General features: G+C 33.8%; 1 protein-coding gene across 2 annotated transcripts; it reads left to right on the plus strand.

Annotated features, from left to right (window-relative positions):
- The first annotated feature begins 552 nt into the window (after nt 1-552).
- On the plus strand, nt 553-6,730 carry LOC123546821 (hemicentin-2-like). Of its 2 annotated transcripts, XM_053551136.1 has the most exons (7): nt 558-776; nt 2,247-2,362; nt 3,675-3,876; nt 4,239-4,376; nt 4,813-4,941; nt 5,233-5,384; nt 6,260-6,730. In XM_053551136.1, exons 1-7 carry the CDS (start codon nt 725-727, stop codon nt 6,425-6,427), a joined length of 957 nt encoding a protein of 318 aa, XP_053407111.1. In that variant the 5' UTR covers nt 558-724; the 3' UTR covers nt 6,428-6,730. The 2 variants fall into 2 exon arrangements, with proteins under 2 accessions (XP_053407112.1, XP_053407111.1); XM_053551137.1 differs by lacking the exon at nt 4,239-4,376 and having other exon boundaries at nt 553-776.
- Nucleotides 6,731-19,226: the final 12,496 nt, after the last annotated feature.

Below are 19,226 nucleotides of genomic sequence, written 5' to 3' on the forward strand. Positions count from 1 at the left end.
TTGGAAAAAAAAATCAGCGAATACTTATAAAACTAATGCAACTATCACTTAAGAATGCTAAACATATAATAGTGGTAACAGTCAGGGCATTGGTTAGTGGTAATGAGAAACAAAAGAAAAAGAAAAAGATAACATGTACCCGGAGATGACATTGTCCAAATGTAAGCTTAAACGGCCCTTTGAAAAGAACCCATTTGCTTTTTTGTAATACTTAAAGAACATACCTTTATTTTGTGGCGTTGTTCCCATTGTACCTAGATAATTTGATAAACTCTGGAAAGAGGTTAATTTATCAATTTGTATGACCTCTTAAAATTAAACCTATTAATTGTACAATTAACAACATACTATGTTGTCCATAACAAATATTGTCAAATTGAACAAACATGGATATTTTACAATAATTATTGAACGAAAGTTAGTTTCAAGCAAGCTATATTTCCAGGCCTACACATTTAGATAACACTGCACAATTCCCAAGCTGCACTGTAAGTATTGGATGATTACAGGAAGACACCACTTGTCCTGTATGTAAAATGCGTGCGTGGTGATATTAAATCGTTAAAATTATAATATGCTATTAACCGTTTGTACCATCCTTTATACTGTATGAATACTTACAATATTTAACGGAATATTTGTGTCCAAGTGTTACCATTTGAAACAGTTCTTTGTAGTAGATCTGGATGTATGTGAAATTAACAACTATATTATTCATGGAGAGATGGGATTAAAACAACTTACATCACACTGTATTCAGATTGTGATGTTTGTGTGTATGTATTTGTATTTATTAATTTACAGTAAATAATACACTGATGTAAATATGTTTAATGTAGGTAATTAAGTTGAAAGGGAGATAATAAGTAGAAAGAATGGATGCGGAAGAGAATAATTAGATTTTTTTCAAGAGGGCATTGACTTTCGCGAATTCGGCTCATAGTACTTTAGAACTATCATGGTGTTTGGACCAACTTATACTGCCAGTACTTCCTCAATCTGATTTAAACCATCTCCTATTAAGACTACATTTATATTTACAAAGATCATATTGGTACTTCCTTTGAATTAACATTTCTAAAATGGACTGATCCATCACTGACTTTGGGTAGTACCATTTATTATTCGAAGGGGTTTTCACTGAAAATTTACTGACTGAATAGCGAAGAGTGCACCCCGTGATCATCTTGCACGGATGTGCATGCTGATCTTGGTCTGCACAGGTTGAAAAAGCAGGATCACTTGCCGCCAGCAGGCTAAAGGTTAATAAGATTGCAGCAGTGAGTGAATTATTACAGTGGTTGGTGAAAAGAGTAGATTTAAATCATTTTGATACGTAAATTCAGACTAACAAATAGATTATACAAACTTGGTTAATAAGATTTTCTACATTCATTCATTCATTTATTTGGTAAGTTTTTAGTGTTTTGTTGTTGAATTTTCAACCATTTAGATATTTGAACAATAGTTAGAGGATCTGTAACTAAAATAAGAAAAGGTCAAATGGAAACAAATTTATGTTTTGTCAAAATAACTATATATAAAGTTAAAAAAAAGAAAAAACAACAATAAGATACCTCACGAAATCAGTAAGGTTCATGAAGTACTTGTAAATTCAGTGACACAGTACTTTATTATTTGGACTGGTATTTTTAATGTACTCTTACTAAAATAGATATAATTATTTGCTTTTCCCTTCTATATTTAGCGATGTGAAGGCAGTGCCTACAAATCATACACTAACTACAAGAATGTATAGTTTTAAGTTTATAACGTTTTTTTTCTTTAGGTAAAAAGGTTTACATAATTATCTATAAAGTTTAAGACATATTCATATTTCCTTGTTCGTATATAACTTGTGTGTCTTATCACAACTTAATTTGTCTTAGTTACATTTATATAGTTCCAATTAACCGACTACAAGAATCGATATGATCGGGAAACTGCATTTTATCTTTTTATGTCATATCATTGGGAACACCAGGATTACACGCTTTCTTTCTCTAACTTTTAAACAGGAAAAATGAAACAACAGAGATGAAGTAAAGACCATACTTTGTATATGTAGTTACTACAACGCAAATTTTATATTAACATCGCATTAATGAAACTTCATTGCATCTTGAAAAACATTCGGCAACGCCGGCATAATCTAACCATACTTTGATCCGTTGCTAGCTGATTATCCTTTACAGGATAAAGTATATCTCATTATTAATAAACAGAATTTCAAATTATATTTTTAGTTTGTATGAAGATGGTTGACGGAGCATATAGAGTCATCAACATGACAAAGTCATGTGTTTTAAATCACGAGTGTAAATTGCCCTGCAGAATGGAACCATTTTCATATACTATTAGTGTAAGTATATTCGTATATATGTACAGAAATCACTTAAGTTTGAACATCTTTAAGTAAAACTGTATATAATTGTAATATTATACTATATTTCGCCTTTTTACATCCGGCAGTGGCATTTTCCTCACTTGAACTTCCGGAGGTACAAGTTTTACGTTTGATCCCCTGATTATATGCATCATTGCACTACCAATTCAACCAGTGTCTCGCACTAAAATTGTTATTTTGAATCCAACGAAAAATTGATTTTATAGAGAGTCGAAGTATTTTAGTCTACCTGAGTCAAAGGCTCAAGGTGAACTTTTGTGACCGCGTCCGTCGTCTATATTTTGTAGAAATGATCTGTAGGTAATCCTCTACCAAGTTTACAAGTTTATTCTATCAAAATTACTCGAGTCGTTCTATTTCGAAATAAAATGTGGCCGCCAAAAGCGGGGCTTATTTTCCCTTGATGGCTATATTATAAACAAAAATATTCTTCAAAACCACAGTTCAAACTTCACAGAAATGATCCTTGGGTGGCTCCCTTTCAAAAAAGCCCAAATAATTAAAATTCATTTAGAACTGTGGTAACCGAAACGAAAGTCTTTTAAAATCTTCTTCTCAGAAAATGTTAGCTGGATTTCAAAAATATTTTGTATAAATGATCTCTAGGTGACTTTCTACCAAAATTGCTTAAACCATTCTATTTCGTTCAAAAATATGGCTACCAGGAGGCGGGGCTTATTTTCCCTATATGACTATATTGTAAATTTAAAAAATCCTCTTCTCTGAGGTTAGATATTTGGTTTGTGGCAACATTGGTCCCGTCCTGTGGTCCCTTGAGTTTATATGTGTTTACATAGAGTTCTATAGGAAAACATAAAACTGTTCTTCTCTGAAACCGAGAGGCACAGAGCTTAGATAGTTTACATGTGGTATTCTAGTGGTCCTTTACTAAGATTATTCAGATCACGACCCAGGGTTCATTTAAAGCCCCGCCCCAATGTCACTTAGTTTTTATAGGGGAAAAAACTTAAAAAGTTACCTTATCATATTTCCTAGATTGTTTAATTATAATTAACTAATGACCCCAAGTAATTAGGGGTCACTTGACTGTGACCATGACCTACTGACCTACTTTCTTGTTTTTTTTTTTGTTTTTTTAAGATACAGTCTTTAGATTTAGATGACATTTATAGTTTTGCACACTGATCTTAAAACTGACTGTCAGTGACCATGAATGTGACCTGTTGACCTCCTTTCTTAATATTTTAGCATCAGTTTGACATTTGAAATTTGAAATCATGACCATATTGTATTGTTTACTTTCCAGGTCCTTTGGTTTAACGACAATAACGAGATGCTTACTCGAGGCAACCAAGTACATAAACATCACAGAAATCTCAGAATCGAAAAGCCAGCTTACAATGAGTGGGTTCTGTATATACTGCGAGTGAACCGAAAGTTTGCTGATAAATACAGGTGCAAAACAAGTGACGGATATACGTTGTCAGAGATAACAGTTGTTATTGAACGTACGTGAATCTCGTGCTTGATAATTAGTTAAGTATTTCTGCGAATTTATTTATCTGTACTTACCCTTTTAGCTCACCTCGACCACAGGTTCAGAATGAGCCGTCAGTATAGGTAGAACTGAGTTTCATACACCCGAATTGGTTATCTCCCTTTTATACCATCTGACATTTCCAATCAAGTAAAACATTGATATAACACAGTGCGAAGACTTTCCGTATTCGTCCTATGGCGTCCCACAAATGGTGAGATGACTCTTGAAAGCACATTTCATATTTTTGCTTTCAACTTCCTTCAAAGCCTTATCAATTGAGGTTGTAGTGCAACATTTCAAAAAATCTTGAGGCAGTATTCAAAATTTCAGATGAACCCAGGACAGATGAGCAAAAATCATCATCTTTTCATGAACGTTTCGATGAACATTCATTGGCACAACTGAATTGTATATTCCATGGCTCACCAAAACCAGAAATAACATGGCACCGCGGACCATCAAAAGAACGTATGTACTAAGTGTTTACCTTTTAATGTCATCATCTTGATAACTCGATGTAAGAGCAATATCCAATATAAATAGCTATGTCATAAGAGCATAACCTCTCCAAAACAAATCCCTACAACTTCATTTTGCATTGTAATAAGTTATGTCCTCCTTTTTGACATAGCAAGATTTGTAATGTTCTTGTATGTAAGCTAGTATCACAGTAACCACTAATATAAGGATGGACTGAAACTTCATATGTTTGTACACTGTGGTGATCTGACATGCAATACAGGTCATGTAACTATGTTTCCCCTTTTACAAAGTAATATTACGTTTTCTTTTACTTTTTACATACATTCATTAAACTTCTTTGCTTTCTTTACACATTATACTCGTGTGTAATACTACAGGTATGTTTTCACAGGTAAGATAATACTTGTGTTTTCAATTGCAGCTATTGAAGGTATTAAGGGGCATACATTAATCATTAGAGATATCGGAAGGTATGCAAGTGACAACTACACCTGCATTGCCACAAACGAACACGGAACTGCCGAGAGAGAAATAAAACTGACAGTGGACTGTAAGTTAGATCTCTTTATAATTTACTGAACGTTTCTTGGTAAAGCAATAAAACTCTCAAGCTTTTCAATAATTTCTAATCACGAAGTTACGGAAAATAGGAGCTCCATATTCTTTACAGATACCCGTACCGCTGCCAAGTAGGTAAGAAATGAAGCTGGTTAAGTTTTTTTTTATTTACCTCTCGGGTATGATCCCTACCGCCACTAAAACATTCATAAAAATATAAGTTAGAGAACTTTGCAGTGTATATCATTATGTAGACAAAAACTTTTTTATTATTTTATCTAAGTTTATCCCGAAGTTACTGTGATGGAGTCAGAGATGTCTGTTACTGGTGGGGAAATGGTGATAATGGGTTGTGCTGTCCAAGCTTCGCCGTTGCAGGATGCTTTCTGGACAAACAATGAAGGTGACAGGGTAACAAGCAACTGGAAATATAAGGTAATGTTCTTTAAAATGTATCAAGATATAGTACATGTTCAAAGGTTGACAGTAACAGTGTTATAGCGCGATTCATGGATTTGTAAAAAGTAATGACGCACATTTTGTACAGTAGCTTGCTGAAACAAAAATAAGTGGTTTGTTTTCCATGAGTACGAGGAAATCAAAACAATCAAAACAAATGTAATGTCAAATCAATTGATCTTTTCAACACCCAAATAAACGGCCGAAAATCCAGCCCACTTTCAATGGTAATTCACCTTCCGATAAAAATAGAGTTCCTGATTTTTACTTGAAATATCAATAAACCCAGTGAATATCCATATAATGGTGTCGATTCCGTTTTGATCTTTTGCGTTAGAAAAGTTAGTTCTAGCCATAGTTTAGTGTTATTTTTGAAATTTTAGTGTCCAATTTTGAAAGAAGTTTATGAACGCCGCCATTTTGTAAGTGACGTCATATTGCAATTCATATTATGCCAATATTGTTTATAGGAAAATAAACACTTTTTTCTTTCCATACAAAAATATTGTAAATGTAAATATTTTAAAATGAACTGACAATTACGATGTTTAAGTTTAAAAGCTTCAATACTTACATAGTCGGTTTGGCAACTGTGTTCTTTGAACGTGACTTACCCCGATGGATGTTTGTTCTTATCTTTTAACAAGTTAGATTGTTTTTGCTTTCGCGCATTTTGTCCTTTAAGTATCCGTATAAAACAATGTATAATCAGCCTAATGAACCAAACTATGAACAGTTATTTCATAATAAAGTTATATTTGATATATAGTCCGTGCTGTTTTCATTTCAACCCTCCTAAAGTATATCTGTTTTAACAATTATTAATATATATTTGCCAAATTTCCTTTCAGCTGACAGAAGAAAAGGAGACTGACCATTTTCCAGTGCGGTTTCTTGAATTAGTTATAAAGTCAAATATTTTCAGTAAACAAGACGAAGGTAACTACACCTGTCATGGTGTGGGACAGAACAGTGAAAGCAAAGATGTTGTTATATTAAAAGTGAAAGATGTTGGCTGAATAATATATTGCTTGGTAGTTTTTGCTGTGTAATATATTAGTATAAGGTGCGTTTTTGGAATAGTTATGGATGATGTTACAAGAATATAGGCGACATTTTTACTTGGAGTGAGCAAAGTTGATGGTTAAATAAAAACCATATTGAGTAGAATATGTGGAAACTATTGTATGTGCATTCAACGTACTTTGTATTTGTTAATAATGTCTGTATACTCTTATTTATTTTTGCTGAGTTGTGTTAAACAGAGGAACGCTCGTAAGTATAAACATGGGCAATAAATTTAATAGATTTATAAAACAGGACTTACTCTTGAGTTTTCAATTCACTAGAAGCTTATTGAATTTTATAATAATAAAGTGGTGTGATAATAATTGAGTTTATTATTGCAGCACTTGGCATTTTAAAACTGGTGAAAGTGGTTTTATAAGGAATCCTGGCTTTTCCTGTAAAGTAATTAAGCCAGTGGTGTCGGCCATCCTAAACATTTTTACCCCAGTTCCCGAGCGAAGTAGGACCTCGTTGAACGGTTTACCACGAAGACTGGGGTTTACGACAACGTAAAAACAACTGTCCAGTCCAGACGTGTCGCTTTTACAGAAACTGTACAATTTCGGATGGTACTTCGAATAATAAAACATTCACGCCCATGTATATCTTATATAGGTAGTACAACCAACTATAAAAGAAGAGGGAGTAATTTCGTTGGGAATAAAATTGTAACAAATTGCTTATTGCCCCTTGACCAAAAAGTGTTCATGGTTTGTACGGATATCACGAACATCACGAAAAATTCTTGCAATATCTTACTACATTTGTGCGCCATTTTGAGCAAGGCACAATAGAACATAAATACAAGAATGGATTATATATTCGCAAAATTGATATTACATATACAATGTATTTTAACAAATTTTAAATATGAAAATTATACTTATAAATATTTTCGTTACAACTGATCAACTGATCAAAATCGGTATACTATGTATGTAACAATACACCTAACCCACAAGTGCAATTGTCAGATTGTTGTTGTTACTTTAATATTGCAGCTTTCCAATAGCTTTACAGGCATCCTTCAATTTGATTATTAAGGTGGTCTCACGTTTTGAATTTCCGGTGAATGACAAAAACAAAACAAAACAAAGAATATTCAGTTCTTTCCAAAAATCGTTATGTTATGATTCAACCAAATAGTTTCCTTTTCTCGCCAGGAAGGAGTAATTCTTGTATCTTAATATCGAGGTTTGGTATCTTTATTACAGACAATAAACTAAAACAATAGAAATTGTGACGTGACTTTACGTCAGTGAGCTCAACAAAGCAATTTCAAGCACAAATATTGATGTGGAATGTAAAGTAAGTTACACACTACAATGTCCTATCAAGATACTTACAAAAACAATGCATGTGCAGAATGGAGATTTGTTTTGACAGATCGTGAAAACAAATGACAAATATTGACAGGTGTATGATGACTCATGACCTGATTAAAAGTTGCTGTTATTTATGGCTCTTCTATACTGCGGCTTACAAGTCATAAATTAAAACAATAAAAGAATATATTGTTGAGATGGGCGAAAATTTTTTCCCAAAAATAGAATTCCTTCAAACTTTTGGATATTGAAGGCTAATCATCTAAGAAACAAAAATATGCAATAAAAATCATAGGTCACCGGTATTGAAAAAGAGTTATTTGCCCTTGAAAACGTCATTTTCGGGGGGAAATGCCAATTTCAAGGGCAGATAACTCTTTTTCAATACCGGTGACCTATGATTTTTATTGCATATTCTTAGATGATTGGATTGTCCTTCAATATCCAAAATTTGAAGAAATTCTGTTATAAGGTAAAATTTCACTCCAAATTCTAGCATACGTCCTTATATTTGTAAATATGTTTCATAATGTTCATAAAGCTGAGAACACCTACATATGTACTAATAAGTTGTCACATTTGGGAAACATGATTTATTTGCCTTTAAAGAGAAAGAAATTGTAAAATTTAGAGATTTTCACGATATGCTCAATGTAAGAGAGACACTGATACTATTGTAAGAATAAATATTTTTACATCAAATTGAAGAGGAGAAACTAAGGAATGATGTCATATCTGTTAAAACATTCACAAATTTAAAGAAATATTTGAAACATGCCATTGAAAATAGTTTCGCTATATAATCTTTTCTCAAAGTTTTATCAATCGGGAAACCAATATTGATTATCGGGTAACTTTCAAGGGTGTAACTTACTATGATATATCAGTTCAAATATATCAAAAGCTGGGGAAGTTACAAGTTTTTGGATGACTAGAGGAATAGAGAAGGTATTGTTAAATGTTAATATTTTATACATACACGTTGGTGCATATGTTATTTTTTGGTATCCTTCTTGAGATCAACATCTAGGAACGACACATGTTCTGTTGAATTTCCATACGTGTATTTAATCGAGCTAGTATGTAATTCATTAAGGACTTTATCAAAGTTATTCAATTCATCAGGTTAAGTGTAAGTACAATAAGTTTAGATATACTATGTACCGACAAACTGGTATCAGGCAGTCCCTATTTAAGAAAATTCCGCAAGCGTCAATACCTTTATCATATGGAATGTTGGTATATAGAGAGGCTACATACAAAATACAAAGTACCAAATAACCTTTGGATGATGAATTGGAGTTCTTAATTTTTGTAAGGAAATCCATAGTATCTTTGACATGCGAAGATAATGATTGCATATATTGATTGCATATATGGTTGTGAAACATAGTCTATATATGAGCCGTGTCATGAGAAAACCAACATAGTGGCTTTGCGACCAGCATGGATCCAGACCAGCCTGTGCATCCGCGCAGTCTGGTCAGGATCCATGCTGTTCGCTAACGGTTTCTCTAATTAAAATAGGCATTGATAGCGAACAGCATGGATCCTGACAAGACTGCGCAAAGCCACTATGTTGGTTTTCTCATGGCACGGCTCATATTTAGATATGTTTTCAGCTGGGGAGTCGCATGCAGATACAATAGACTTACCTGGATATCCTAATTGCAAAAAATATGTTTACATTTATGTAGTTTAGGTAAATGTTAATTTCGGGATACGTATATTTTCGGGAAAAGTGTCAAATTCCTCCACATTCACACCCATTTTGTTTTACTGTTTCCACAATATCGCCATCAAGGTTTTCGTAATACTCGCCTTTGTTCAGATGTCCGTTTACTTCCTGTTGGTATTTATCACTGTTCATTATCACAATACTTGCCGATTTGTCTGCCTTCTTTATTACAATATCTCAGTCATTAGCTAAAGGCTGTACAATAGAAAGTTCTTCTTTTGTGATATTTGAATACTTCGACTGTTTTGATGATCGAAGTATTTCTCGGTATACTGCCTCAATATAGAAATCAAGATATTCATCAAGAGTATTTTCAAGACCCTCCAATATTTATAAAAAGACAAATTATCGAAGCGAATCAGTCAGAACATCATTTTAATCATTTGTTTGTTTGGCTTTTGCGTCGTTTTTCAGAAGGATTTCAGTTATGTAACGACGGACATTTAACCTAATTCTTGTCTTGTACTGACCCTTTCTCCGTTTTTGTCAACCTCTCCACGTGAATCAGATTGATTACAGACGAACTGGTACACCTAGCCCGAGGATCAAGCTCACGACCCTACGTTCTGTAGATATGCGCTCTCCCTATTGAGCTTAGCGGACGGGCTGGACGGGATAGGGATATTCTTATCATTATTAACTTTATGTATATCACTTCAACAGTATTTCAAAGGCTATTTCATTTCTTTAAACTGATTAAGAAAGTTAACTGGTTAAAAATTGATATTTTAAAGTTTGTCAGTTTATTTCACTTCAGCCAACCATCCAGCTGTATGAATGCTTGGGCCTAGCTGCTTCGAACATTTAGGCTCATAATATGCTTATAATGTTGCGTATCGTTCAATGTTTTGTGATCCTGGATTATGTACCCTTTTTTAAAATCTTCTAGAAACCCGCCGCAAAACTGCCCCAAAATAAATACTAGTTTTGTCGAAATACTTAAGTCAAAATGTCTATCTCCAAATAATCATCGCGTAAGACAGAATAAATTTCCAACATCAGTTAAAAGTTCTTTAGGATGAAGATATCATACATTGTCTTTGCTGTGTAACAGTCAAACTTGTCTACTTGCCAAGTCTTTTGTTAAAGTTGCAGAAGTGCACATAATGAGAACAAGTAAGATTTTCCTTTTCTTGCATGCCAGTCAGGATTTTCTCGCGATATTGCCGGTGCTGTAATAAAAGAATATTTCACTGGTTAAAGGTTCGGTCTGAAAGATCTGGCTCGAGGATAACTGTTTTGCGGCGACGAGAACCAAATATTTCTATTCGTACCCTCAAATAGTGATAGATTCCTTTTCTTGAGAACCATCTTCATTATAAATAGAACATATGAAATAAACGAGTACATTTCTTTAAGCATAATGTCACGTTATAATGTCACGGCATGCAAGAAAAAGTCGTCTTACACCTAGGGTGGTTGTTTCTTTTGAATCCATATTTTTCTTAGATTTATATTACAGTATGTTATTAATGGAGCCCTTTTAACAAAGATTGACTTTCTCCATTCGAAGTTTGCTTTCTTGGGAATTTCGACGATATATCTTGTCCATTCTTTGAAAGCATTGATTTTGATAAAGTAATTGTTTATGTCATCATGTCAGGCGAATATTTTTTTATGGCCTTGTACTGGAAATCAGACTTGTTTTCGAGAGCTTTACAAGCTAGTGAAATGAAACTGCCAACACTACGGCTAATGATTTATTCATAAAGAAGAAAACATTTTCGACCAATTAACTTGATTAGTAATAAGAGGATTCTGTCATGATACAGAAAAATTGTCCATTACTTTGGTAAGCGCTTCCAGTTATTATTTGCCTTTTGGAGTACACACTTTTGGAATATCTTGGTATTTGCTTATTTGATTAGAGTGTATTACTTATAAAAACTACATATCATTTTTATATACTGAATTGAAAGAAACGGTCAAATAGGTCTGAGGGTATACAAACAAAAACTATTGTAAGATACGTTACCTGTAATTTCGGTGTAACAAGTACCAAACTGTTCATCTAAAGGACCCTGGAATAACATTCAACTAAATATATAGGGTGAGAATTTTTTTTCTACCATCAAACTAACTTCTGTTCGGACCTGTACATACATGTAAAGATAAAAAATACATAGAGTAGTAGCTTCAGCTTCAAAAATGTATCAAAATGTATTCTCAATAACGTACATGTACATATTAACATGCAACTATTTAAGATAATGACTTGAAACTCAAAATATATCTTTACCATCATCATCTGCATGTGTGTATCTTCCTTTTAAAGTAGAGGTCTCTTATTGAGACATAAATTCATTTTACTGTTAAATCGCCGAATAGTGGAGCGCGCCTGTCTTACGGACAGCTCTTGTTGTATAGCATTATACACCATATTGTGGCTTTACAGTATATAAATAGTTTTCTTCTGATAAAAGATAAAAAAAATCTTTTATCTTTATTCCAATGCGTTGCTAAAATAAAATCCAAATGAGCCACGCCATGGGAAAACCAACACAGTGGCTTTGCGACCAGCATGGATCCAGACCAACCTGCACATCCGCACAGTCTGGTCAGGATCCATGCTGTTCGCTAACGGTTTCTCTAATTGCAATAGGCTTTGAAAGCGGACAGTATGGATCCTGACCAGACTGCTGGTCGCAAACGCACTATGTTGGTTTTCTCATGGCGTGGCTCAAATTATATCAAAGAATATTACAGTCATTTAGCTATCAAGTCCATACTCTGATACGGCAGCTACCTGTACTGATAAACCAAGGGGTAAAATTGCTTGTCAGACAAAAAACTTTATGGAACGGCGTGTTCGAAAATCTTGCACTTGATGCAAGATAATTATGATAAAATGTTTTTGTTGTGTAGCATTTAACGTCACAACATCAGGGTTATAGATCATAATGCGTGTTTTTATCTTTGATGGTAGATGAAGACCCCTCTTCTGTGCATTATTTCAGAAAGCCGTCTGGAAGCGATGATTCGAACCCGTTGTTGTTGAAGGACAAGTGATCTGAAATCAGCAATATTTACTGGGTCGCGTAGAACATATTGTAAGAAAACCCAAAATTGTATTTTTGTAAATTTTCAGCTCCCAATTTATAACGAATATAAACACTCAGAAGCTATTCTTTCATTTACAGTATTAGTTTATCTACCTAGGTTGTCGATAATTTCATTGTTATACTATTTAACTGCTTATATTTACGATTTTCTACAGTGCATTAAGCTTCTTTCATGGAGGCTGCCATTTTTGTAGTTGTTGTTGTAGACTGGTAGAGAAATATTATGAATATTTATGATTATGAAACATTTACTTGGTAAAGGTGTACGGTACCTATATAATCAACAATAGTATACACTATATTATCCCAGCCACACTCAGATTTGATTATATTTCGTTCATATTTATTGCATTTTATGTTTCCTGTTGTGGCTATATAAATCTCTTACCGGTCAATCTGAGCGTCTGCTCACAGCCCCGTTTCGAAGTGTTTTTCCATGATTGTGATTAAACTACTTCATATACCAAGATACTTGTTATGAAACAATGAATTGTTTAAAGTTTACTTTCATTTAAGAACTTGTTTATTAAATACATGATCTGCGAGAAAATCTGGTTGAAGCTCCGTAGAGAGACCGGTGTCCTACAATTCCGGCCGTCCACGTGGTCACATTCCAGGAGGTTATATATTGCCTGGAGGACAATGGCGTCGGCACTTTGTTCGTATACGTAGTTCTTGCGTAAGAGTGCCAAATTCAAACTGCAAATTAGACAGTAAGTCTTTTGAAAACCATCCGTCCGTCTTTCCGATATATTGTATATCCTGAGCTGTATCCACATTATATTAAGTTATACGTATTTCAATGTTCAATGGGAAATTAATGCAAATCTTTTATTGTGCTTACTCGAAATAAACACTTAAACTTAAACACGTACTTCGTGCGTCAATAAATTTTGGAACATTATTTAAAACTTTGTTATTCACTGCGTGTTTTTCCTGACACTCGCCTGTCATTACAATATATGACAAAATAATCCCAATTTCTGCTTAATTTATTATGTAGATTCGCCTTTACGTGACGCCATAAGACTCAAAACAGTATGTTTCCATGGAGAATTGTAAGCACATTTGACACAAGTGATTATATTCCAGCACGAAATGTTCCGTTTCTCCAAAAGTAAACAAATGGTTTATTCCTGATAGAGAACCAACCCAAAGACATGTGAAGGATGTCGCTTGCTGTTATAAGGGAACATTTCTGTTATAAACGAAAATCTGCTAAGAATTTAGAAAGATTTTAATTCAGCCAACAGATTCGAAAATAACAATTACGGATATCAAAGATTTTTACCTTTCGCTTTCGCTTTCAGCCGCTTTCCTTTTCAGTGTTAGAGACAGATCCTCTACCAGAATTCAAACCAAAATTTAAAAAGCATCCATCACACTCCATAATAGCAATCTTTTATGCTTTTTCGTCATGCGTTGTTTTAATGCTTGCTGAGTTTGAGTCACAGCCTCTTAATGAAAATGAATTCCCCATTTTCTGTAATATTGAGAAGCTATCGAAAGCTATTTTTCGGTGGAGAAGATCTTAAAATTATCTGTGGATCATGCGTGTCACTCCCAAGCGAATTTACTTGATTAATTATGACTAATTATGACCATCGTCCACTCGACGTTCCTCTAGTTTGGCCATGGAAACGAAAAAGCCTATTATATTTTGCCGTCTTTATATGCAGTAGAGAATTATATTATTGGAAGCAGTACGGGATATTTTTAATTGTTGAATTTACATAAAATTTAATAATTTTAAGAAAATAAAGCGAACGTGGTTCTTATTTTCTGGACAAGTAAAGTTTCAAAAAATATTGAGTTTCCTGATCTTTGTATAATACTTTAGATTAGACACGTCGACAAATTTCCTAAATGTTTTCATCCCAAACTATTTTTAAGAGTACTGTAATGTTTTATTTTATTTACATTTTATGAAACGCTCTTGACAATGTCACGTGTAATTGCAGCTTTGGTATCAGTTTAGAAGTGTTTTGAGATTTAGCGTTACGTCTGTCAAGAAAGGTACAAAAATTACCCGTCAGAACAATAAACATTTTCAAATTTCATATGCCAATGAGGTTAATAGCGTTTAACATGTACTTTCCTATATCTGACTTGTTAAAATACAATAAACTATTTATCTGCTCTGGCAAAATTTGACCTTCATTAAGTTTCAAATTCTAAAATATGTGCAGGTAAATTATTTTCACGTTTTTGGAAGTCGGATATATGTTTGCAACCAAATGTTCTAGTCATTGAATATATTGTTTGCACTTCCCACGATACAAGTAAAAAATTTTGACTTTAAATGGACAAACATTATTAGGCTAAATATTAAAGACTGATGATCAAATTGCAGACGCGTTTGCATTCACCTGACATTAGTGTATCTTTTATTCATGTTATTACACTCTTCAACATATGTGTAATAGAGTTCCGCTTAAGACGGTGCTAGGGGGCGTGAGAGGTGTTGCACATTTCATTACCTCTCATGAACAGAGTCGATCAAACCGAGTCTGCTATTATACTTCTTGGTTGCATGCTTTGCTTCCAAAGGACCTTTTTACAGATTTTATTAGACATGGGTGTGATCGGAATCAAACTGAACCTGGGAAAGTGGTAGGCCAGGTAAACGCGCCAAGATTTTTCCGTGGATTCCGTGGATTTTTTTTTTCCAGTTTTCGAACATCTGAAACAAATAATTAATGAATAAATAAAATTGTTCTTTACCTTATTGACAATAGACATCAGATCATATCCTTTTTCAATACACCAAAATGCTCTCTCAAACTGTCATTTTCCCTTTATCTACTCGTATTCTGGGGAAAAAAATGTTCTTGGGTCAAAAGTTTAGATGGGGTCCCCACTCAAAATTGGGGGTGGATGGTAGGGTCAGGGTGAGAGTGCCCACACCCACTGCCTATGCATACGCAATAAGAACATTTCAAAGTATAGTATTGAATGAATACGCTTCACGTCCCCCTAGTACAGTCTGTAGAAGGATTGTGCTGGAAATGAACACTTAACTGACTGCACGACGCTAAAGGATCAGAAATAATAAAATCAATGCGTACTACTGATTATATTCACAACAAGAACGTATTCATTTTAAATATTTTCTTTAAGCCTTTCCAAAAATAATTTTAGTAGTTGAATGGGTTGTTCCGTCTGCTGAGATATATTTCTATTGTACGTGCCTTCGGACAAGTTTATAATAATAATGATGATGATTGTGGATTTTAATTGATCAATATCTTTCTCATTCATTTTATTTTTTTTTTGTTAAAAAGTAAAATATCTCATAGTATATTTAGATTTAGTGTGTTGATTTTGAATATTTGTGTCATTTAATTACATGTTCCTATTCGGTGTTCGGGTTCGGGACAAATACATGACGTAGATTTCAGAGGATATTTTATGAAACGCGTATTGATTAAAACAGACAATAATATAATATTAATCAAGCAATTTCATATTGACACTGTTTGCATTGTTTTCGGTGCTTCCGAGGGATCTACTTTCCAGATTTTATTGTTATTTGTCCAAAGGTTGTCGCCCAAGGCCGTAGGCCGAGGTCCAATACGACTGCCCGAGGACAAATAACTAGGTCAATATGAAATCGCTTGATTAATAATAATATTATTATTCAACTATCGACTGTTGGCGGCAACACCGTAAGAACTCTGTGAGTTATCTTATGGCAGCTATGCATGTTCAGGTGAAAAAGTTTGATAAATTGTTCAAATCTATTTTAGAAAGCATTATCATTTTAGCCAGTAAAACAGAATGACTTGTATGTAGGTACTTGAGAATAATTTTGATAAATATTTTGAATGCGACATAATCAGCAGTAACTGGAACTTACTTTTTTTAGGAATTCTTATTTATTTTCTTTAGTGAGTATCTTATCATTTGAACTGTGATATAAACTGCTTTAAAAGTCATTTCTTTTTAGGCTACAGGCAACGAAACACAAAATTGTACACATATCTGTTGATCAAGATAATACAATCAGCCAAGCACATATTATACACCCCATTGCCTCGTTTAATTCTTATCCGAATTTGTTTACAGTTCAGCTGACACTCGTGTTCGCCAATTTATTCATCCGCTTTCCAGCTTGTAAATCGCTATTAATTTATCATTGCACAAATAGTCCATACTATCAAACTGTCTGTTAAAGATTGAACTTCTAAATAATAATAATTGCTAGAATTGAAGTTTCACTTATTTAAAGAAAATCAGTTGAGTAGCCTTGATCTTGATAGTATGACGTAATGACTTTCAGGAGCGTATACATGCTTCCCCTGAGCTAGCTTAATGTTGGGTTGTCATTTAAGCAGGGACCTCAGGAAAAGTGGAATAGTGAAAAAACGGTACGGATGGCACATATATTTCAGCTTATTTTCAGATTTTACAGTGTTACTGGAGTATGGAACAGTGTAGCAATTGGGGCTATCGTTGGCAGGGAATTTTCTGCAGCGATTGAAAAATTGGCAAATTTAGCTTTTTTCATCATCAGTTTCCGCGACCGGGAGAGCACAAAATTCAGGTCTTGTAAACAGAAAACTAGATATTAGAGATGTATTGCAGATAGTTTGTAACGATAGACATACATTGATGTTAATGTTGCAATATCTTTATTTCAGGTGTGTGGTTACAGACTTTTGTGTGAGGTTTTGAAAGTTAGGTAGGCGACTCTAGGCCGAGAAGCTCAGAAAACTGTTTACTGCCTCCAAAAATTGTCAGAATTTCTGATAGGAAACACTTGTTTGTACACAATACCGAATAAACGAAAGTATCGTTGTAATCTGTAAAGACGTACCTTGGTTATAACATGAACATGTTAATGATATTTTTGTCAAAATTGTGAAAAATGATGTAATATATAACTTTGATGTAAAACAAAATGGCGTCATTTAAAAGTCTAACGGAAGTGACCTCTCCGTATTGGCCCTCTCTTTTGAACCAATGAAAATGCTTGAATTCCGTATTGGCCCTGTTTTCTCGTATTGGCCCTGCTTTTCTCATATTGGCCCAGTTATGCTTTGTATTTAGCTCTACTTGTTTCATATAATGTGAGCAATTGATTTAATACAGTGTTTAATATTTTAAAGCTGAATAATAATATAATACAGTAGTGACGTCATTTTTTATGCATGAAGTTCAAAAATGTCGTCACCATTTTTATTTAAATCAAATCGGCGTTTTACATCGTTGAAAATATTTCAGATTTAAGAGCACAATGAAGTTTTATGCTCCACCTTCCCTCTAATCCAACCCTTTTATCTACCCTTACCACCCCACCCCATTTTTCTGTATTTTGCTTATATTTATAATGTACTTATCGTTGGATTTTTTGAAGCAACCCGTCTACAATATTTTCCGTTACAGCTTCATTTTGCTGTGGGCTTATTTTGCGATGCATGGCGCTATGGCTGTGTTTGGGGTGCTCTTTCATTTTATATTTTATGGTTTAATACCTTTGATCGATTGGCTTTTTGTTAAGACTTTATTACTCTAAAGTATTACAATGCGACGATACTGTATCCTTGTCTTTGAAACTATTTGGATTACATGTTAAAGACACCTTTTATAAACAATACATCAAACAAACGAATGTAATTGATACAGTAATATAACTGAATAGTGTCTTTTTATAGGGATTGGCACATGTGTGAAATAATGATGAGCACACATACGAAACCATTACCACAAAGTTTGCAGGTTTAGAGATAATTTGTGAAAGATAAGAAGTGACACAAATTTAAAGGAACACATCTTTTATTTACAGGATATACTATTTTAAAGTCAACCACTCCAGTTATTGCATTACTTTATGAGAATTAGCAATAAAACACAGATTGCTCACGAGGGAGATTAACTTTGTTTGGCAGACTGAAAGATAAGCAGTCTGTCTCCACATTCCATTGCTTGCAAACGACTAAGATAATTCACCTAAGCTGTAAAGATGTTTGGGTTTTTTTATCTATTCTGAACGTGGTCGAATGTTTGGTACAATTTACGTATGTGTTCTGTGTTTAAAATCTGTAAAAAGATCCTTTGGAAGCATAGAATGCAACCAAGAACAATAATAGCAGATTCGGTTTGACTGAGTCTGTTCATAGCAACACCTCTCACGCCCCCGAGCACCGGCTTAAGCGGAACTCTATTAAACATCTATTGAATGGACTGCATGATACCAAACACTTGCATTTTCTCACATAGGCAAATCATTTTAAACGAACAAGGTTAAAACGAACAATATTTATAGTTCCTAGCAGTAAGCCGATATGGTCATATAGCATTTTATTCTACAGTGGATCAATCATATTTTATGATTACTTGAATATGATTCATTTAGGACATTATTGCTAAACTGCAATATATTAAAAATGTATTGCTTTTGTATGTATACTCGCAAAAGATTTGTTATAAACAAACCGGTAATCAGTTTGTTTTAAAACGTAAGCAAACTTTGTAAGACGTTTGTCATTCATTTAACATCTATGTTGTGTCTCAAAATCCCTTTAATCTCCGTCTCGGATATCGCAGAGTAACAAAATCTTCTGCCTAAAATGACCATTCACCACCATTATATTTGGCAGTAAAATATGATAGTCGAATTCGT

Source organism: Mercenaria mercenaria, chromosome 9 (genome assembly GCF_021730395.1).
Source record: "Mercenaria mercenaria strain notata chromosome 9, MADL_Memer_1, whole genome shotgun sequence".
Classification (NCBI taxonomy): domain Eukaryota; kingdom Metazoa; phylum Mollusca; class Bivalvia; order Venerida; family Veneridae; genus Mercenaria; species Mercenaria mercenaria.